General features: G+C 36.8%; 1 protein-coding gene, 1 non-coding gene and 1 pseudogene across 14 annotated transcripts in view; 2 read left to right on the forward strand and 1 right to left on the reverse strand.

Annotated features, from left to right (window-relative positions):
- The window catches only part of SPICE1 (spindle and centriole associated protein 1), a 91,107-nt gene that overhangs the window by 33,871 nt on the left and 34,083 nt on the right, over nucleotides 1-23,153 (forward strand). For all 13 annotated transcript variants that reach the window (XM_067034625.1, XM_059063863.2, XM_067034627.1 and 10 more), the window contains 3 exons: nucleotides 722-824; nucleotides 1,646-1,752; nucleotides 5,037-5,152. In XM_067034625.1, the coding sequence (XP_066890726.1) occupies nucleotides 722-824; nucleotides 1,646-1,752; nucleotides 5,037-5,152 (326 nt within the window). The remainder of the gene's footprint in view (nucleotides 1-721; nucleotides 825-1,645; nucleotides 1,753-5,036; nucleotides 5,153-23,153) is intronic.
- On the forward strand, nucleotides 7,779-7,885 carry LOC131757917 (U6 spliceosomal RNA). Its single transcript, XR_009336064.1, has one exon. It is a non-coding gene; the product is annotated as a U6 spliceosomal RNA (small nuclear RNA).
- On the reverse strand, nucleotides 12,966-21,780 carry LOC131757577 (3-oxo-5-alpha-steroid 4-dehydrogenase 2 pseudogene; annotated as a pseudogene).

Genomic DNA, 23,153 nt, shown 5'->3' on the forward strand with positions numbered 1-23,153 from the left:
GGTGGTGGTGGGTGTTGACTTGCTTTCACTCTAGCCCGCGCATCCTTGCTTGTAACTGGGAAAGTTCCTAAGTTGAAAGTGTATAATCAGAGCCACTGCCGTACTGGTATTTTTTGAGTTCTCATTTCTCCAGGATAAAAATCGAGCTTGTTTATAAATGCAGAAGCATCACTTTTTTGTTTAATGCCCCCAAAATCGTATCTCACGTCGTGTTTTTTAAGTTGTGGGTCATGACCCATTAGTGGATTATGAAATCACTTTAATGGTTGAAACACCAAAGAGTCACACATCTGAGTTTATGGCTCAAAGATTCATGTTTAATCAGTGTTTTTCAAACTGTGGATCACAACTTTTTAATGGATTGTAAAATCAAGTTAGTGGGTTGCGACCATCATTCGAAAAAATAGAATAGAAACTAAAAAGAAAATATCAGAGTGGTTATCAAAGAGTAAGTTTAAGCAAAGCTTTTATTTTGGTGTTTGTCTACATTTGTGTGGGAACTGGGTCATGATTTAATAATGTATTTCTTTGGATCAAAGCCAAGCATTTGAAATCCACTAATTATTATAATAGCTCCATCTACTGGTATTTAATGATATTGCCGTTGAAGGATTTGAGATGATTTTTAAGCTCCTGCCTTTGTATGGACTTTTCCTTTGTGATTTATTAAGTATATATATATTTTTCTGAATAATAATATTTATCACTAACCTGTGTCTAGATTCTTTCTGATCAATACCAGATGCAGGATGTATTGGAAAAATCGGATCATTTGATGGCTACAGCAAAAGATCTGTTTGTTGCTTTTCCTCGTAGGCGCACAGGTAAAGTAGTCACATCAAACAAAAGTTTCTTTATCTTATTCATCATAGCCCACACCTGGCTATTTGAAAGAATTTAAAATCTTTTCTCAGGCATCATATTATTTCTATCACATGTGTTCTAGGGTGGATAGCATACAAGAGTTGTTAGACATAGATTTATTACAATTTCTTTGCTTTTCACTAAGAATATTAACTATTACAAATTACTCAAGTTAAGAAAAGGTAAATTGTTATTATTTACTAAAATATTTTGTGAAATGTATAAGATTTCATAATTTAAGATATAATTTCATTTTCAGCTTATTAATATTAAATTACCATATAATTAAAGTATCTGCTTTGTATGTAATTTGAGTGAAGCTTAATTTGAAAACTAAAGCAACTTCAGTGTCTCTCTAAAAGGAACTTTGCCTCTTGTGAGATGCACAACATTATTCACTTTAATGTGTATATAATCTGTTGTTTATCTTAATCCCTAAAAACAGATCATTAGTTTTTAGTTTAAGGTTTGAATCCTGGCTTGGCCACTCACTAGTGTGACTCTGTGCCTGTTGCTTCACGTCTCTGAGTTTCAGTTTACTCATATGTAAAATAATGATACTAATAACCTCATAGGATTTTGTGAGGGTGAAACAATGTAATATATGTAAAAGCATTTAGAACAATGCCTGGCATATAGTAAGCACTGTTTAAGTGCAAGTTGCTATTATTATTATTTAAGATTTTCATACGATAATTCAGACCTATGGCAGTGTATAGTATGTGTGAAGTCAATTTAATTAAATGAAACAAAATCATCATGACTTATTTTCCTTCTGCAGGGTTTCCGAATGTAACAATGGCTCCTGGTTCCTCTCAGGGTCCCATTGTGGTAAATCAAGACCCTGTCACCCGGGCCATCCTTGGTGAATCTGTTATTGAGCCTCAGGTAACGTGCTTTGTTCACAGCCATAATGCTCATGCTGAAATTGAGTTTAAGTTGATGTAGATAGGCATAGTGGTAAACATTTCAAAAGCTTTACTATCTAAATACCAAGTTGTAGTTGCTAGAATTGTTCTTACTCAAGCATAGTGCACTTTCTGTGACTAATGCTTGTACTAAACAAGATAGGACTAGATAATAATAGCTAACATTGAGTGCTTACCTAGGAGGTTACTATTATTATCCCCATTTAGCAGATGGAAAAACTGAGGCTCAGAAAAATTAAGTAAGTTGTCCAAGATCACATAGCTAGTTAGCATGAGAGATGACATTCAAATCTAGGCTGTCTGGCTCCCTAAGACTCTGTCACCCAGAGATGCAGAGAACAAACATATGGACACCAAGGGGGGAAGTGGTGGTGGGATGAATTGGGAGATTGGGATTGACATGTCTACACTAATATGTATAAAATAGATAACTAATAAGAACCCTAATAAGAACCTGCTGTATAAAAAATAAATAAATAAAATTAAATTTTTGAAAAAAAAGATTGTGTCACCATCTACAAATACGGAAACAGCAAGAGAGTCTTTCCATGTCCCACTTTGGAGTCAGGTGAATCTATGTTCATATTCTGTTACTTACTAGCTGTTCAATGTTGAGTTGATTTCTCAAGGTATCTGAGTTGGCTCAGAGAGTTTTTTGTTAAATGGGAATAGAATATACTTGCTATGGTTGTTGTGAGGATCAGCTCAGATAGATTATGTAAAGTGTTGAGCATAATACCAGATATTAGTTCTTCATTAATTCTTTGTCCCTTCTTTTTTTAAAAAATAAATTTATTTATATTATTTATTTATTTTTGGTGCTTTGGGTCTTCGTTGCTGCACATGGGCTTTCTGTAGTTGCAGCGAGTGGGGGCTATTCTTCGTTGGGAGCTTCTCATTGCAGTGGCTTCTCTTGTTGCGGAGCACAGGCCCCAGAGCACGTGGGCTTCAGTAGTTGTGGCATCGGTGCTCTAGAACGCAGGCTCAAGTAGGTGTGGCCACGGGCTTAGTTGCTCTGCGGCATGTGGAATCTTCCTGGACCAGGGATCGAACCCCTGTCCCCTGCATTGGCAGGTGGATTCTTAACCACTGCGCCACCAGGGAAGCCCAAAAAGAATATTTTAGACTATATCTGAAAGTCAGTGAATTAGTCACTATGGAACAGACTTGAATATTTCTTTAAAAATACCTTTGTCCCTTCTAATGTATTAGTATGTTTAAAAAGCAGCTACCCAAGAAACTTTGAATTTATTGACTAGGTACATGGGGAAAGTATAGTAGTAAAACATTTATTAGCTGTATCTTAATCTAATTGGAACTCTTAATTAATCAAAATGTTTAGAATTTTGAGATAAGAAACATTTTTTAAAAGCCCATGAAGAATTTAATACTAAAATAAATCAACTTTTTAAGAATGACTAGGTCTCAGTACCTGTTTAATGCAATTTCCTAAGTTATTTGTATCTTTTATGAAAAGAAGGAGAATCATCAATTAGATGGATGATCCTAGGGAATTACAAGGTCCAGAATCATATAAATATACCGTTTTCTACTTATAAAGGCAATTAAGTAGAATGTTACACATATTTTTATTTTTAATTTTTTTTAATTTTTATTTTTTTTGGTGGTACGTGGGCCTCTCACTGCTGTGGCCTCTCCCGTTGCGGAGCACAGGCTCTGAACGTGCAGGCTCAGCGGCCATGGCTCACGGGCCCAGCCGCTCCGCGGCATGTGGGATCTTCCCGGACCGGGGCACGAACCCGTGTCCCCTGCATCCGCAGGCGGATTCTCATCCACTGCGCCACCAGGGAAGCCCCACATATTTTTAATAGCCAAAGTCCATTAGCTATATCCCTAGCCAAAAGCCGTGTATGTTTTGGCACTTATTAAAAAGTTAGCTTTCAAATGATCATGGTCTCTGAGGAAGGTTGGGAAGTGGCAAGAGGCAAGGTAAGAGAGACAAGAAGGAGCTGGGTCACGAAGGGCTAAGGAACCAGAAAGCAAGAGTAGAGCCACTAAAGGATTTTAAGAAGAGTACAGTCATGGCAAAATTGACAGTAACGTGGAAGATGGATTGGGGAGGGAGGGACAAGACTGGTGAGAGGATCTGGTTAGAAGACTCACATTGGACTCTTAGTGAGAAGTGGTGAGGACTGACCCAAAGCAGTAGCAGTAGGGAAGGAGGTAGAGGGGAAAAGGGATAGATTTGAGAGATTAAGAAGGGATAGAATTGACAGGATTGGGTGATTGATTGGATGTGATGGATGAGGAAGACGGATAATTTCCAGTTTGCTGGCTTGAGAACCTGAGTAGATAGTGATGCTGTTTATGGTCTTGGTAACATGACAGGAACAAGGTTTCTGGAAGAATGATAGTAGAGGCTTAGGAAAATGATGAATTTTAGACTTGTTGAATATATGTGTATAGGGTGTTCTCCTAGGAATATCTTTTAGGCAGTTGGATATAAATGTTGAGGGCTCAGAGAGATCTGAGTGAAACTAGAAATTTGGAAATTAACAGCATTTGGCTCATAATTGCACCTTGGAATTAGATATAATCATACAGAAAATGAGTCAGATGAGAGGAGAAACGGTCCAAAGGGTGAACCTTGAGTGACATCAGAAAAAGGGAAGGGTAGGAAAAGAACCAATAAAGGAGATTGGGAAGGAATGGCCAAAAGAAGAAAAACCAAGAAAATATGGTATCATGGAAGTGGAAAAGAAAAGTTTATCTTCCTCAAAAGAAGATTTTGAGGGAAAGAAATGAGTGTTCATTGATGTCTAATGAGTCAGAAGTGAGGGAAGGCAAAGACAGAAGTATGCATTTGATTTGGGGACAGTTGTGTTGATGTTGACCATGTAGAGAACAGCTTAAATGGGGTGGCAGGGCAGAAGCAAAGTTGCAGGGCATAAATGGTGAATGAGAAGTGGTGGGCAGCTCTTTCAAGAAGTTTGCTGCACAGAAAGAGTAGATGGTAGCTCGCGGTGAGTGTAGGGTACGGATAAGATGGCAAAGACTTAAATTTAAATGTGGATGAGCTGAAGCCAGTAAGGAGAAGTTGAAGATGCAGGAGAGAGAAGGGGCAATTGATAGATTAGAAGGAGGTAAGAGGGTTTGGGTTCTAGACCACATGTGAAGGGAGTAGCCTTAGAAGGAGGGATCTCTCTTCTATTATGACAAAAAGAAAGGATGAGTGTGTATATAACCACCCTGTGTTATTATTTTATTGTTGTGTTGATAAAGGCTCTTAATGAAGTAGATGATCACCAGCGAGAAGGAACTGTTAACGGCCAGTCAGAAGAAAGTGAGAATGAGTTGGATAACTCTCTAAGCTCTCAGTCAAACACAAATGCAGACACGTAAGTATAGATGGCATAAGTATCTAAGATGCTTCCCTTTTTTCCAAGGCCATTTCTTCCCCCACCCCTACTTTGTTGAGATATAATTGACATATAATGTTGTATAAGTTTATAAGGCATACAACATGTTGATTTGATATACTTATATACTGCAAAATGGTTACCATCATAGCATTAAGTGATGGATGGTTAATTCCTCTGTCACATCATATAATTACCATTTCTTTTTTGTGGTGAAAACATTTAAGATCTTCTCACTTAGCAACTTGCAAGTATAAAATAAAATATTACCTATAATTGCAAGAAGTTATTCATCTTATAACTGGAAATTTGTACCCTTTTACCATCTTCCCATTTGCTCCACCTCCCAGCTTTTTTATTTATTTTTTTTATTTTTTAGTTTTTTAATTTTTTAAAAATTGCTTTATTTGTTATTTTTTTTGGCTGCATTGGGTCTTCATTGCTGCATGGGCTTTTTCTAGCTGCAGTGAGCGGGGGCTACTGTTTGTTGCAGTGCACAGGCTTCTCATTGTGGTGGCTTCTCTTGTTGCAGAGCGTGGGCTCTAGACTTGTGGGCTTCAGTAGTTGTGGCACGTGGGCTCAGTAGTTGTGGCTCACAAGTTCTAGAGTGCAGGCTCAGTAGTTGTGGCGCATGGGCTTAGTTGCTCTGTGACGTGTGTGATCTTCCTGGACAAGGGCTCAAACCCATGTCCCCTGCATTGGCAGGCAGATTCTTAACCACTGCGCCACCAGGGAAGTCCCCTCAGCTTTTTTAGATTCCACATATAAGTGATATCATACAGTATTTGTCTTAATTTGTCTCACTTGTATTTCTCAATGTAATACCTTCCAGGTTCATCCATGTTGTCACAAATGGCATGATTTCCTTCTTTCTCATGGCTGAATAATATCCCACTGTATATGTATACAGTGGAATATGATATGTATCTGTGTATCTCAATCACATCTTCTTCATCCATTCATGTGTTGACATATACTTTGGTTGTTTCCATATCTTGGTTCTTATGAATAGTGCTGCAGTTAACATGGGAGTGCAGATATCTCTCTGAGATCCTGTTTTCATTTCCTTTTGATATATACCCTGAAGTGGGAATCTTAGATCATATGGTAGTTATATTTTTAATTTTTTGAGGAACTTCCACACTGTTTTCCATAATGGCTGTACCAATTAACAATGCCACCAACAGTGCACAAGGGTTCCCTTTTCTCCACATCCTCGTTAACACTTGTTATCTCTTGACTTTTTGATGATAGCCATTCTTATAGGTGTGAGGAGATATCTTATTGTGGGTTTGTTTTTTTAATCATTTTTGTGTGTTTGTTTTCTGTTTGCTTTTTTTTTAGTTTGCTTTCTGTTTTTGTTACTTTCGTTTTTATTGTTTGTTTTTTTTCAGGTTCTTTTGTTTGGTTCTCTTGTTTTTTGTTTTTTTTGTTGTTGTTTTTTTACTTTTGTTTTATTTTTTGTTTGGTTTTACTTTTATTGTGGTTTTGATTTTCATTTCCCTTATGATTAGTGATGTCAAGCACCTTTTCATGTATGTACTTGTTGGCTATTTGTATGTCATCTTTGGAAAAATGTCTGTTCAGTTTCTGCCCATTTTTTTTATTGGATTGTTTGGGTTTTTTGCTATTAAGTTGTATGGGTTCTTTATGTATTTTGGGTATTAACCCCTAATTAAATATATGATTTGCAAATATTTTCTCCCATTCCATAGATTGCCTCTTCATTCCGTTGATTGTTTCTTTTGCTGTGCAGAAGCTTTTTGGTTTCATGTAGTTCCAGTTATTTTTCTTTTGCTTGTGCTTTTGGTGTCAGATACAAAAAAATTTTGCCAAGATCAATGTCAATGAGCTTCCCCTATGTTTTCTTCTAAGATTTTTACCATTTCAGGTCTAATGTTTAAGTTTTTATCCATTTTGAGTTAGTTTTTGTGAGTGGTGTAAAGTAGGGGTCCAATTTCATTCTTTTGCACATCTTTATCCAGTTTTTGCCATGCTATATATGTGTGTGTGTATATATATGCACATATATATATACACACACAAGTATTTAAGTTGTTTCCAATATTTTTCAACTAAAAAATGCTGCAGTGAATAACTTATGCATATGTATTTTTGTATGGTTGAAGGTGTGTATTTAGAGTAAATTACTAGAAGTGGGATTTTGGGATTAAAAGGTAAATGCTATGTAATTTTGTTTTAAAATTACTGAATTCTGCTTTATGAGGGTTGTAGTATTTTGCACTCCTACTGGCAACTTACAAGAGTGTCTGCACCAGAGTGTGTTGTCAGACTTCTCTGCTGATTTCATAGGTGAGAAATGTTATCTCAGTGTAGTTTTACTTTGCCTTTCTAAGTGAAATTGATAATTTCGTCATATATTTAAGGGACATTACAGTGAATTGTCTATTCATGTCTTTTGCCCATTTTGCTTTTAGGGTTTTTGTCCTTTTAAAAATTAATTTGTAAGCATTCTTTACATATTAAGGATATTCGTCTTTTACCTGTGTAATATGTTATATTTTCTCCCAATTCGTTGACCAGTAAAAGACTTAAGAATATATATATATATATATATATATATATATATATATATATATATATATTGCTCGCTTTGGCAGCACATATGCTAAAATTGGAACAATACAGAGAAGATAAGCATGGCCCCTGTGCAAGGGTGACACACAAATTTGTGATGCATTCCATGTTTAAAAAAAAAGAATATATATATAATTTGAATTTATTATTCATTGTTTTTACATGTGGATCTTGAATCATACTCTGAAATTCTTTCCTAAAACTGGTTTTAGAGGAATTCACTCAAGTTTTCTTCTGATACTTCTGTGGTTTTATTTTTTATTTAGTTCTCTGATCCATTGAGAGTTTATTTTGGTATGTGGTATGAGGTATGGCTCTGATTCTTATCTTTTCCTAAATTGGTATACAATTGCCCCAGCACATTTATTACTGCCTCACTGATCTGAGATTCTGCTTGTGTACATTAATTACCATGTGTACCTGGATCTACTTCTGAATTTTCTAGTCCACTGGCCTTGTTTCTGTAGTCATGCTCCAATACCACACTGTTTTAATTAGAGTTTATATTGTTTTAATATACTTCCCTCATAGCCTTTTCCAGTTCAGAGTTTTCATAATGATTGTTACATGTTTATTTTTCTGTATGAATTTAGTGTCAACTTATTTAGCATCATAAAAAAGTTTATTGATATTTTTGTTATATTAATAAATTAACTATAGAGACCTGACATCTTTATTATGCTGGGTTTTACTATCCAAGAACAAAGGATGTTTTTCCATTTGTTAATGTCTACCTTTTTGTTTTTGAGTAGTATTTTAATGTTTTTCTCATATAGGTTTCCTCATTTCTTGTTAAAATTATTCCTGAGTATTTTTGTTGTTGGTTACTATTTTATTTTATTATTTATTTATTTATTTTTTGAGAGAAGGAAGGATTTATTATTACTTGCAGCAAGTAAGATGAACTCGAGGGATCTTTCCCAAAGCAGTGTCTCCCCAAACAGCAAAATTGGGGAAGTTTTAAGCAAAGAGTACATGCATATTCATGAAGATGCTTGAGCAGAGGGGAATTCAGCATAGAATTGGGACAAATGTTGACAGAGTCCAAGCTTTAGTTGATTGAAATCAGGAGGGTCAACATCATCATTCCATCTTCCACCTAGGTGGGGGCCTTAGTTCCTGCAGAGCTTAAAAACTGTATCAGATTGTTATGTATATCCCTTGAGGAGCAATTAGGACTCGTTTTATTGCTGAACTTTTGTTTCTTGACTACGTTTTCTTTGTTACTGAATTCCCTTACTTCCCTTAAGATCATTAACTACTGAGACTGGTTCAGGGGCAAGAATTGTGGTCAGGCTTAGATCACAAAATGGCTTAGGCCAAAAATGGCTTCTTTCTTTTTTAAAAATTTATTTACTTTATTGAAGTATAGTTGATTTACAGTGTTGTGTTAGTTTCTGCTGTACAGCAAAGTGATTCAGTTATATATATATATGTGTGTTCTTTTTCACATTCTTTTCCATTGTGGTTTATTACAGGATATTTTATATATATATATTAAAAATACAGTGGGACCTTGTTGTTTATCCATTCTGTATATAATAGTTTGCATCTGCTAATCCCAAACTCCCAATCCATTGCTCCGTCACCTCCCCTCCTGTTTGGCAACTACAAGTCTGTTCTCTATGTCTGTGAGTCTGTTTCTGTTTCATGGAAGTTCATTTTTGTCATATTTTAGATTCCACATATCATATGATATTTGTCTTTTTCAGTTTGACTTGTTTTACTTAGTATGATAATCTCTAGGTCCATCCATGTTGCTCCAAATGGCATTATTTCATTCTTTTTTATGGCTGAGTAGTATTCTAGTGTGTGTGTGTGTGTGTGTGTGTGTGTGTGATGCCACATCTTCTTTATCCATTCATCTGTCAATGGACATTTAAGTTGCTTCCATATCTTGGCTATTGTAAATCGTGCTGCTGTGAACATAGAGGTGCATGTATCTTTTCAAATTATAGTTTTGTCCAGATATTTGCCCAAGAGTGGGATTGCTGGATCATATGATAATTCTATTTTTAGTTTTTTAAGGAATCTCCATACTGTTTTCCATAGTGGCTACACCAATCTCCATTCCTACCAAAAATGTAAGAGGGTTCCCTTTTGTCCACACCCTCTCCAGCATATATTATTTGTAGAATTTTGATGATGACCATTCTGACTGGTGTGAGGTGGTACCTCATTGTAGTTTGCATTTCTCTAATAATTAACGATGATGAGCTTCTTCTCATGTGCCTATTGGCCATCTGTATGTCTTTTTTGGAGAAATGTCTACTTAGGTCTTCTGCCCACATTTTTGGTTGGGTTGTTGGGGGGTTTTTTTGTTATTGAGTTGTATGAGCTGTTTGTATATTTTGGAAATTAAGCCCTCGTCGGTTGCATTGTTTGCAAATATTTTCTCCCAATCTGTAGGTTGTCTTTTCATTCTGTTTATGGTTTTCTGTGCTGTGCAAAAGCTTATAAGCTTATTTGTTTATTTTTGCTTTTATTTCTATTGCCTTGGGAGACTGACTTAAGAAAACACTGGTATGATTTATGTCAGAGAATGTTTTGCCAATGTTCTCTTCTAGGAGTTTTATGGTATCATGTCTTATATTTAAGTCTTTAAGCCATTTTGAGTTTATTTTTGTGTATGGTGTGAGGCTATGTTCTAACTTCATTGATTTACATGTGGCTGTCCAACTTTCCCAACACCACTTGCTAAACAGACTGTCTTTTCTCCCTTGTATATTCTTGCCTCCTTTGTTGAAGATGAATTGACCGTAGGTGTATGGGTTTATTTCTGGGCTCTCTATTTCATTCCATTGATCCAAGTGTCTGTTTTTGTGCCAGTTCCATGCTGTTTTGATTACTGTAGCTTTGTAGTATTGTCTGAAGTCTCGGAGGGTTATGCCTCCTGCTTTGTTCTTTTTCCTTAGGATTGCTTTGGCAATTCTGGGTCTTTTATGGTTCCATGTAAATTTTAGGGTTATTTGTTCTAGTTCTGTGAAAAATGTCATGGGTAATTTGATAGGGATCATGTTAAATCTGTAGATTGCTTTGGGTAGTATTGACATTTTAACAATATTAATTCTTCCAATTCAGGAGCATGGAACAGCTTTTCATTTCTTTGATCATCTTCAGTTTCCTTTATTAATGTTTATTGTTAAGCCCCATTTTAAATGGGGCTTTCTCTTCTATTGCACCCTCTAACTAGTTGTTTGTGTTATGAAGGCTGTTGATATCAGTGTTTTTTTTTTTCTTTATTTGGGAATCTTTTTTTAAAGAATTTTTTAAAAAATTTTCGGCTGCGTTGGGTCTTCGCTGCCGTGCGTGGGCTTTCTCCACTTGCAGTGAGCAGGGGCTACTCTTCATGGCGGTCCATGGGCTTCTCATTGCAGTGGCTTCTCTTTTTGTGGAGCATAGGCTCTAGGCGCACAGGCTTCAGTAGTTGTGGCACACAGGCTTACTAGCTGTGGCTCGCAGGCTCTAGAGCACAGGCTCAGTAGTTGTGGCACACAGACTTAGTTGCTCCGCGGCATGTGTGATCTTCCCAGACCAGGGCTCAAACCCATGTCCCCTGCATTGGCAGGTGGATTCTTAACCACTGCACCACCAGGGAAGTCCCTGGGGATCTTTTAATTAAAAAAAATTTACTTATTCATGATTCAACAGGCATTTAAACAGCAAAACATGTATTTATATGATTACAATTTGTATTTTTCAGTAGTCTACATCATCGTCAAGTCTTTTGAATTTCCTATATGTTTTATCTAGTGAATTTCTGCAATTAGCACTACATCTGATAAAACTGGTGTTCATTTCTCAAAGGGGTTTGCTAAATATTACCAATCCTGGCCACAGACCTAGACCTGCAGAGACAAATACCGTCATACGTTTTGAGTGTTTAGCCCCTTCTTTAGAGAGCCAAAAGTCTCAGCACGCACATGAGGGTGACCCCTGCACAGAGGTTGCAAATTCTGATGTGTACCAGCTGATCAGTCCCAGTTCTTCGCAGGCTCCACGGGCCCAGATCCTCTAACTTTTAAAAGGAAACTAGAGAATGTAGAAACATCCTAATTTTTAAATTTTGGAAACTTTGAATGTAAAAAAAAAAAAAGAAAACCAAACTATGTGTCGACACTGTTGGAGCCAAACAAAGCAGGTTTTCTGCCTAGAGGTGTTCCTCTGGTTGCAATTTTCAGCCTCTGACCCAGGGACTTTTGAAGACTGAAGTTCAAGGCACCCCTAGGGGATGCCTTCTTAATCAGATCCTGAGGACTGTGATACAGAATCTCCAGAAGGGAAGAGTTGCTGAGTGCTTCTGAGATGCTTCACTGTCATTGTACACATCTTGTTGAGGCAAACAGCATATGCTCTTACTCACTAATTTCCCTTATTTGACACTCTCATACTTGGATATTTCCACTGGTTTCTAAGAATATGAGAATTTGCAGTCTATTGTAAAACACTTTTTTGCTCTCTTTGTAGTCAACCAGAGTCATCTCTTCTTTGTGATCTTTAAAACCTGACCTTCAGTAAAACCCACACCAGTTTTCTGTATTAGCCTACAATATCTCTAGCAGGGATTGTGGAATGTTCTGGAAGACAGTGCACAAATTTGAAATGGGGTCAGTGCGTTGTTGCATTTTCAGCAATATGAAGAGAGGGCTCCTCTGTTAAAAGTCTACTTAATCATTTCACATCTTTCACTATTAACTAAGGAAAAGGAAAATGTGAGTGGGTTTTCATTTGGGAAGAGATTTGCTCTGGGTCTGTGCAGCTTCAGAATTTAAATGTCTGCTGATTTGTTTAAGTGTCAAATGTGTACCTTTAATAAATTCTATAAGCACTGCCCTCAACTCAAAACTTTCTTGACAACAAAGCTGTCTTATACTGATACAGAGCAGGTATAAAGCCACCTGTACTTGGGTCATCCAAAGAAAAAAATACTTAGGGAACTTGGCACTTTCTAGGAGGAATAGCTAAGAAGCAGATGTCTCTGTGTAAAAAAGGGCCTTGTTGAAGCTTCAATAGGAGATCAGGACAGAGACCTTCAGGGAGGATGGGAGGAAACACTAAGGGTCCCTTTCAGAATCCTCAGGTTAGCTGCCAGAACACCAGAGGCCTACTATTACATATACACAGTGGGACTTTAAAAGTTACAGGTTCCGCAGCTTTATGGTTTTCAACAGGATTGTGGGGGCTTTGTTCCCTTTTATTTCGTTTCTTTAAAAGGCGAATGGATGAGGGCTTTCCGAGACATAGGGTGGTCCTCACACATCTTGAGGTAGAACCTATGGTGGTGAAAAGCTCGTAGCCCAAGGAAAGAAAGTGAGAAAAATGAACATGCAAGTGCTGGGAGGGACCAAGTGGCTAGGGCATAGCCGATCCATTCAGCGATCTCACCAAGGAAATTGGCTCCAGAAATGTACATGAACAAGCCACCTTCTGGAATCCTATAGATGATTTCTCCAGGCTTCCTGAGCTGGGGTATTATAGTCACTATGAATGTTGATTCCCATTACCAAAATAAATAAGACACCCAGACTAAACTGTATGTCTCTGTACCACTCAGCAGGGTATTCAGCCCAGTAAACCAGATAGTAGCCTTGGAAGAGTCCGTTTCCCATGCAGAAGACAAAACCTCTGAAAAGGAATACAACTGGAAAAGGCCTCCCTCTAGTGAGCATTGAGTAAACAAATGTCCTGCTGGTCTTGGAGGATCTCCTGGGGAGTTAGGGGGCGGCTGTGGCTCACTGCAGGGACTGGTGGCCGAGGTACTAGGGGGTACTCATTGGCGTGAGCTGTCCTGGAGGCTGCCATTTTGATGCCAAGCTGATTTCAGTATGTTATCTTGATATCCTGCTACCTTATTGAACCTTGGTTGAGTTAGTTTTAGCATTGATTTTCTGGAGTTTTCCAGGTACTCTATCATGTCATCTGCAAATAGACATAGTTTTATTTTCTGAGTCATATCACTAGCTGCTTTCTTTTGTATATTGCAGTAGCTAAGGGACAGTGACAAATAATAGTGGAAGTAGTGGGCATCCTTGTTTTTGCTCCTGATCTGTGAAAATAATACTACCGTTTCCTCTTAAGTGCTGGCTTCAGTACTCAGGTCTTTTTCTTTTTCTTTTTTTTTTAATGCTAGGGAAACATCTTTCAAATCCTGTTTTCTTGAGTGTTTTTATCAGAAATGAGTGTTCAGTTTTTTCAAAGATTTTTTTCACATCTATAGGGATAATCATATGCATTTCCTGGTTAAATCTATTAATATGGTTCATTGTATTACAGATGTCTTATTGAAATATCCTTGAATTCCTGAAATAAGTTCCACTTGGCATATTATTTTCATTATTGTGGTTTTGGATGTTGTTTGTTAATATTTTATTTAGTAGTATTCTTGTATTAATATTCATAAATGATATTATCTATAATTTAAAAATATACAATATCAGATTGAAGTAACAATGTTATACTTGATTTCATAAGCAGCCTCTGATGGAAGGTTTTCTAATTTTTTAAGTTCTGGAACAATTTATGTAACATTGGGACTATCTGTACTTGGAAGGTTTGGTAGAATTCTACTGTGAAACTATTTGAGCCTGGTGCTTTTTTTGTGGGGAAGTGCCATAATAGCTTTATTTCTTCTACGGAGATTGGATTATCTAAGCCTTCTATATATATATTCAGGTCAATTTTGGCAAGTTACATTTTCTCAGAAAATTATCCATTTCATCTAGGTTTATCAGTGTATTTCCATAGAGGCATGCAGTTAATCTCTGTACTTCTAAAAAATGTCTTCTGTTGCAGTGCTTATCTTCTTGTCACTTCTTGGTCCTCCCCCACTTTAAAAATTAGGTTAGTTAGTGGTTTGTCTATTTTGTTAAATTTTCAAAGAACCAGGATTTGGATTTATTAATTAGAGCTATAATTTCTTCCTCATCAATTTTTTAAAATTAATTTTTAAAAAAATTAATTTATTTCTGGCTGCTTTGGGTCTTCGTTGATGCGCGTGGGCTTTCTCTAGTTGTGGCAAGTGGGGGCTCCTCTTTGTTGCAGTGCAGGGGCTTCTCATTGCGGTGCCTTCTCTTGTTGTGGAGCATGGGCTCTAGGCGCACAGGCTTCAGTAGTTGTGGCACACGGGCTCAGTAGTTGTGGCTCATGGGCTCTAGAGTGCAGGCTCGGTAGTTGTGGCACACGGGCTTAGTTGCTCTGTGGCACGTGGGATCTTCCCAGACCAAGGCTTGAACCAGTGTCCTCTTCACTGGCAGGCAGATTCTTAACCACTGCGCCACTCAAGAAGCCCATCTCCCTCATCAATTTTTGCTTTTATTTTTATTTTCTTCCTTCTGCTTTCTTTTGTTTTCTGTTTTTTTTTTAAGCTTTTTGAGTTTAGATTTTAATACATTTATTTTCATTCTTTTATTTTAATTGATAAACATATTTAAGGTTTTGAATTTTTCCATGATCACTGCCTTAAATGTGTACTACACATCTGAATATGTAGTGTTTTGTTATTTTAGAAATTAGATAATTTCAGTTTATATTTGCCCTTTTATGTAAGAGTTATTTAATAGTTATTTTTTGTTGTTGTTTTCTTTCATTTTTAAGTTTCCAGATAGAAGAGCCTCTTGGTTTTCTTGTACAGTTATTTTTAGTTGTATTGCATCCAGAGTATGGTTTGTAATATTTATACTTGTGGAACTTAATGATTTTTTTTTGTGACCAAATATAAAATTTTTGTGAATGTCCCATGTCTGTGCATGAAAAGAAGGTGTATTCTTTATTAACAAGGTACAAAGTTCTATATGTATATCCATAAGGTCCACCTCATTGATTATGTTGTTTACTTCTTCTGTATCCTTATTTATTTTTGCCATTATCTTATATTGAGAGTAGTGTTTTAAAGTCTTTTGCTATTACTATTTGTTTCTTTGCATTTGATGTTGTATATGTAATTCTGTTTGGAGTTAAAATACCTCCATCTTTATAAAGATGGTTATTGTGTTTTTTGATACATGGATATCCATTGTGGGTTATATCTTCATTGTGAATTACGGCTTTTAGCATTATAAAAGTGTCACATTTAGTGCCTCTTGGCTTCAATTGTACTTTGGTAACAGGAATAAAACCTGCTTTTTTCTTGTTTCTAATTGCTTGGATCATCTTTGCTCATTCTTTTATTTTTAGCCTTTCTGAATTATTGTGTACTAGGTGTGTCTCTTGTATATAACGTAGAATTGGGGATTTCCCTGGTGGTCCAGTGGTTAATACTCTGTGCTTCCACAGCAGGGGACGTGGGTTCTATCCCTGGTCGGGGAGCTAAGATCCTGCATGCTGCACAGCATGACCAAAAAAAAAATACATAGAATTGGATCTTGCCTTCTTAGCCAATTTGAAAATCAGCTTTTTTTTACACTGGTGAAGTAAGCTTGTAACATGTATTGATACGGTTGATATGTTTGCTGTCAACTTTGTCATATTATTTTATGGTACTATGTGTATTATACTTTACAGTTTTCCTTCTCTATGTGAGATGTTTTCTCTGTTCTTTTTATTTTATTTTATTTTATTTTATTTTTAAATTTATTTTTAAATTTTTAAATTTTAAATTTTTAAATTTTAAATTTATTTTATTTTTAAATTTATTTTATTTATGGCTGTGTTGGGTCTTCGTTTCTGTGCGAGGGCTTTTCCTCTAGTTGCGGTAAGCAGGGGCCACTCTTCATTGCGGTGCGCGGGCCTCTCACTATCGCGGCCTCTCCTGTTGCGGAGCACAGGCTCCAGACGTGCAGGCTCAGCAGTTGTGGCTCACGGGTCCAGCCGCTCCGCGGCATGTGGGATCCTCCCAGACCAGGGCTCAAACCCGTGTCCCCTGCATTAGCAGGCAGACTCTCAACCACTGTGCCACCAGGGAAGCCCTCTCTGTTCTTTTTAAAAATTTCTTTGGTATTTAGGAAATTTGTAATTTTTGTTCTAGTTGCTTATTTCTTTATATCAACCTTTTATAGAGCCTTTAGTTCCCTGTTTTCTTACTCAACCTTTCACTGTCAGGTTGGTTTTCAGTGGTCTTTTTGACTTCTACCTATTGCCTATGCTGCAAGTGAATTATGCTGCATTCCCATTTTTTCCCTTCTTTTCTCTCCATCTTCATCCCCATTTTTTTAGCTGCATTTTTTTTCCTTTAACAGAACACAGAACATTTACATATTTTTTTCCTCTTGTATCTCCATTTTTGTTTTAGTCTTAGAGCTATAATTAAATATATTAAATGCTCATCATCAGTCCTTTTATGATGTTTCCCTAGTTAACTCTTGGTTGATTCTCTCAGTTAGACAAAGCTCATGTTGTAGGGCTTGTGATTACAGTATTCCCTGAGTTTTTGAAAGTTTAGAAGTTTTTGTATGGCTTTGATATTTGAAGGACATCTTGGCTGGATATAAAATCTTTCGTTTCTGTTTTGTTTTCTTAACTTTCTTGAAAATGCTGCTCCATTCTTTGTTTGCTTTGAATGTTGCTTTTGGGAAGTCTGATGCTAGGATAATTTTCTTGCCCTTATAAATAATTTGGCATTTTTATCTAGTGACTTGATTTCCTTTATCTTTAAAATTTAAATATTGCTAAGCTATGTCTTGGAGTTTACCTTTCTAGGTCAATTTTTCCTTTGCCAACACAGTTGGCCCTTTCCTATATTATATATATATATACATACATATATATATGCCTTTTCCTATATATATTATATATATATTCAGTTCTCTCTCTTTTTTTTGGTCTGCAAAGTTTTCTTGGATTATAGTTTTAAATATTAGTTCTAAATCACTGTTTTCTTTTTCTTTTTCAGAGATTCCTTTTATATACACAAAAGATTTTTCCTGTTTTCCATTTCAAGCACTTTCTCTTTAACCCTTTGTATTCTTCTTAATCTTATTTTTATTCTTTTTGTTGTTTTTCTGTAATTCTTTAATGTTGCTTATTAAATGTTTGTTTAACAATTCTCCAATGGACACATTGTAATTTAATCTTTATTTCTAACATAATTTTTCTTTTTCTTTGATTTCTTTCTTCAGTTTAATCAATTCTTATTTTATTCCTTCCTGTTCTCTGTCCGTTTCTGGACTTAGTTTTAGAATTTCTGATTCAAGAAATGCTTTTTAAAGTATATTTAATTCTGTTTCAAGTATTATGTTATAGTTTTCTTCTTTTTTTTGCATGTTGGGGGCAGGAATTTTCATTAGTTGAAATATTTCAATTTTAGTTTTCTGTTTTGATATACTGCCTTTGTTATACTGTACATTTTGTGGAGAGGGTTGGGAGTTTTAGGTGATTCTTCTCTCAATTATGATGAGGCACAGCTTATTTAAAGCCTTTTTTTTTTTGTTTTTTTAAAGTGTTGGTGGGTTAAAGTTGGCTTGTCCTCCAATATCATGGTTCTTGTTTGTCTTGAAGGACTTTTGCATCTTTTCTCCTTTAGCACTCAGCCTCCAAAGGGTACCTCTCCCTTCTTGTTCACTCTCTTCTCCTTAAGAAGTGACGCCATCCCAAGACTACCACCTTGGGTTCTACAAACTTCTTGGTGGTGTTATGATTGCCTTGGGGTTTTTTTTGTTTGTTTTTTTTAAGTATTTGTGTACTTAGAGTGGACTTTTTCTTTCTAGAGGTGATTTTTGTCACCATTAGGTTCTCAGCTTTCCTTTTTTCTGTGCAGTCATTTTGAACTGCCCCCATTCTTTGCAAAGACTTCCTACAGGAGCTAAAGAAATATCTTTGCTGAAATTTGATGCTTATTTTTCTACCTACAGGTAGTTTGAAGTTAGTAGTACTCTCTGTTGTCCAATAAGATAGAAGGTATGGGTTATATGCTGTTTTATTTGCTTTTCTTGTTTCACTGTATAGTTTTTTGGAGGATGTGTAGAGTAATTCAAATTTAGCTGGTCACCACTTTGTTAGAAATACCTGGAAATATGTGTTGTCTTTTAAGTACTTTTTCTTTCAAAACCTAAATATAACTAATCTTGTACAGAATTACTTTTATCCTTTACACTTGAATCAAATAATTTTTTTCATTTGGTAGGTTAAGTTTAGTTTTATCTCATTAGTTGTTTGAAAAGGCAATTTCCAACTTGTGAATACCTTATGTCTCAAAATATTACTTATTGACTGCTGGGCATGAGGTATTAGAAGATGTATTAGACTTGGAATCTGGGGACTAAGCCTTTGGTTACTTACTAATTAGATAATCTGTGGGTCTTTATTTCCTCACTTGTGAAATATGAGGGGGGTAGAACATATGATTTTTAAGGTGCCTTCTGGTTTGAAAATTTCTGTGAGTTCCTCTGAGCAATGAATTGATTTCTCATAGCAATAATATTATACATGATAAATATGTTCCTGACCCAACCCTCAAAAGCCTGTACTGAGTCATTGCTGTTTTTCGGGGGTCAGTACATTCCAAGTGAGGAAACAGTGATTGCAAGCACTTCTCTCACTTTAACCGTTATCAATACCTACTTCCTCTGTAGATCTTTGTGTATAGGCTGGGGAGAGGGAAAGGTGATGTTAGAGCATCATAGGAAAAAAGGGAGAAAGAATTGAGAGGAATAAACCTCTAGTGGCAAAAACTGAATGACAGGGCTTCCCTGGTGTCACAGTGGTTGAGAGTCTGCCTGCCGATGCAGGGGACACGGGTTCGTGCCCCGGTCCAGAAAGATCCCACATGCCACGGAGCGGCTGGGCCTGTGAGCCATGGCCGCTGAGCCTGTGTGTCCGGAGCTTGTGCTCCTCAACAGGAGAGGCCACAACAGTGAGAGGCCCATGTACCTCAAAAACAAACAAACAAACAAACAAAAAAACTGAATGATAAGGAAAATTGCTCTTTCCAGTAGGCTTGGGTAGCTTCCTTTGGATGTGGTTTGTATGTTAGGGCTATAAATTAGAGATGCTGATATTCCTAAGTTGTCTATGAAATAAAGTCATTAAAATACTGTTGTGATAGATGCTGCCATAAAATAGAATTGATGCTCATAAGTGGTTATCAGTGGAAATGGAAGGAGCTTGCATGTGAATCAATGCCCAAAGTAAATAAAATAAGTAAAATTGAGTTCTAGATCTAAAGGAGATTATTGTCTTCAGATGGAGATAAATACTTTAAAGTAATTTCTTTTTCTTCCCATCATATTTCAAAAATATTGAGTTGACCAAAAAGTTCACTTGGGTTTTTCCATAACATCTTAATCTGAACGAACTTTTTGGCCGACCTAATAATACCTATAAAGTATTTTAAGTTTCTAAACTGAAAGTTGCCAAATTCAAGGTAGTATGTTTCCTGGAGTTGCTATAACAAATTATTACAAACTTGGTGGCTTAAAACAATAGAAATTTATTTTCTCACACTTCTGGAGGCCAGAAATCTGAAATCAGTTTCACTAGACCAAAATCAAGGTGTTGATAGGGCCACACTCCCTCCAGAGTCTCTAGAAGAAAATCTGTTCCTTTCCTCTTCCAGCTTTTGATGGCTCTTGGTCTTTCTTGGCTTGTGGCTACATCACTTGAGTCTCTGCCTCTGTCTTCACATCACCTCCTGTGTGTGTGTGTGTGTGTGTGTGTGTGAGAGAGAGAGAGAGAGAGAGACAGAGAGAGAAAATCTACCTCTGTTTCTCTTTTATAAGAATATACATGATTGCATTTAGGGCCCACAGAGGATAATCTCACCATCTCAAGATCTTTCACTTAATCACATCTGCAAAGACCCATTTTTGGCCACTTTCAGATTCCAGGGATTAGAGCATGGACATATCTTTAGGGACCATAATTTAGCCTACACAGTCCATGCACTGGCCCACATGCAAAATTTACATTCACCCCATTCCAATATCCTCCAATGTCTCATCATCAACTCAAGTTCAAAATCTCATCTAAACATAAACTCAAACCGAATCTAATCATCTAAGTCAGAAATGGGTAAAACTCTGGATATGATACACCCTGGGCCAATACTCTTCTCCATCTGTGGTCCTGTGAAACTAGAAAACAAGTTATCTGCTTTTAAAATACAATGATGGAACAGACATAGGATAATAATTATAGACATCCCCATTTGAAACAGGAGAAAATCAAAGGAAGAAATGAGTCACCAGTCCCAACCCTGCAGGGCAAATTTTATTAGGTTTCAAGGCCTGGTAATAATCCTCTGTGGCTTGACACTTCACCCTTTGGGTCCATGGTTCAATTCTCTGTGCCTGTGGCTCTGGCCTTGGACTCTGTGTCCGTGGATCTAGTCTCTATACCTGCAGCCCTGGCTTTGAAATCATTATTCCTTTTTTTCTGAAGCCCATCTTTTCCCCTGAGTAATTTTATCAGCCTGTTTACTATCTGGAGAATTTTAGGAGTTTGACACCCTTCCTTCATTTCATCCTATCTCTGTCCCTTTCAGTACCAGCTTGTAGTATTTCTGATGGTATAACATTGTCCAAAGATCTTATGGGTCTCCTGTGTATGTCATGGGAAAGCATGACTTTAGATGAGAGCTCCTCTATTGATCTTTCCTGGATAATCCCATCTTTGTTGTTGGCTTCTGCTGAGATCATTGTGTGGGGGGGGATCCAGGAGTCACATGCCTCACCTCTTTAGAAGTAGCAAAAAATTATCCAGCCGTACACTTGTCCTTCTCTCCAGAGCCTGCTTTCGTAACAGTGACTCCTAATTTGAGCATCTTTTGCAATCTGAAGAGTGAGAATTTCTCAAATCAAGTCCTGGTTCCTTTTTGCTTAACAGTTCTTCTTTCAATTTATCTCTTTCCTCTTGCATTTCACTGTGAGCAGCAAGAAGAAAGCAGGCTGCACATTCAGTACTTTCCTTGTAAACTCTGACAGCTAAATATCCAGTTTCATTGCTTACAAATTCTGCTTCCCACACAACTCAGCTAAGTTTTCTGCCACTTTATGGTAAGGATTGCCTTTTTTCCAGTTTCCAATAACATGTTCCTCATTTCCTTCTGAATCCTTACCAGAAGCTCCTTTAATATTCATATTTCTACCAACATTCTATTTATGATGATATGTTATTTTCTATGATAATATAGGCTTTCTCTACCATGCTCCTCACTTCCTCTTGAGGCTTCACTGGAAGAGTCCTTAACATTCATATTTTTATCAGTAGTCTTTTTAAGGCAATCAGGCTTTTTCTATCATTCACCTAAAAATTATTCCAGCCTTTACCCATTATCCAATTCCAAAGCTACTTTCACATTTTTAGGTATTACATAAGCACCCCATATCCAAGTACCAAAATCTGTATTAATTTTCTGGGGCTGTGTTAACAACTTTCTACAAATTTGGTGGCTTCAAACAACAGAAATTTATTCTCTCACAGTTCTAGAGGCCAGAAATCCTTAATCAGTTTCACTAGACTGAAATGAAGGTGTTGGTATTGCCACATTCCCTCTGGATACTCTAAGTTATAATCTGCGCCTTGCCTCTTCGAGCTTCTGCTGGCTGATGGTGTGTTTTTGGCTTGTGTCCACATCGCTCCAGCCTCTGCCTCCACCCTCACATCACCTTCTCCACTTGTGTGTGTCAAAACCTCCCTCTGCTTCTCTCTTAAGGATGCATATTATTGCATTCAGGGCCCACTTGGATAGTCCAGGATCATCTCCCTATTTCAAGACCCTTAACTTAATCACGTCTGCGAAGTCCCTTTTTAGTCAGATAAGGTAACATTCACAAGTTCCAGGGATTAGGTTATGAATATCTTTTGGAGGGCCATTCTTAAGCCTACCATAGATAGTATTGTCTTATTTTGTTGTTGTTATTTGATATAACCTAATTCTTACAAGTATAAACATTAGAGATGGTAATGGGAGTCCAAACTGGTTTGGATTTTCCCAACTTGTGCAGAAATCTCATTATGACACTTTTCTTAGGACTTATCCTGAAGGTTGGACTTAGACCTAACTTACACTGTCTTACAGAGGAGTCTTTCTGATGCTTTGATAACTAGCCATAATGTGAATGGACCACATTACAACCTTTTGTTAACTAAACTTTATAGCAGCTAGTGTTCAATGTGCTGTCCACAGGTTACTTGAAAGCAACTCCTCTAGGTTGAGGTTTGTAGAGCCACTAAATAAGATTTCCCCTTTCCTCTGTCGTTGTTGTTGTTTTCCCATAACAGTTTTATTGATTTATAGTTCACATACCATACACTCTACCCATTTAAATAATAATATTCAAAGATCTTTAGATTTTTAGTATATTCATTGAATTGTGCAACCTACAGTCAATTTCAAAACATTTTCATTACCCTCAAAGAAGCCCATACTCTTTAATAGTCAGACCCCATTTTCTCCCAAGCCTTTCAGCCCAGTCTAATTTGTTAGATGAATCTGGGTTTTTTTGTTTTT

Source organism: Kogia breviceps, chromosome 5 (genome assembly GCF_026419965.1).
Source record: "Kogia breviceps isolate mKogBre1 chromosome 5, mKogBre1 haplotype 1, whole genome shotgun sequence".
In the NCBI taxonomy this organism is placed as follows: Eukaryota; Metazoa; Chordata; class Mammalia; order Artiodactyla; family Physeteridae; genus Kogia; species Kogia breviceps.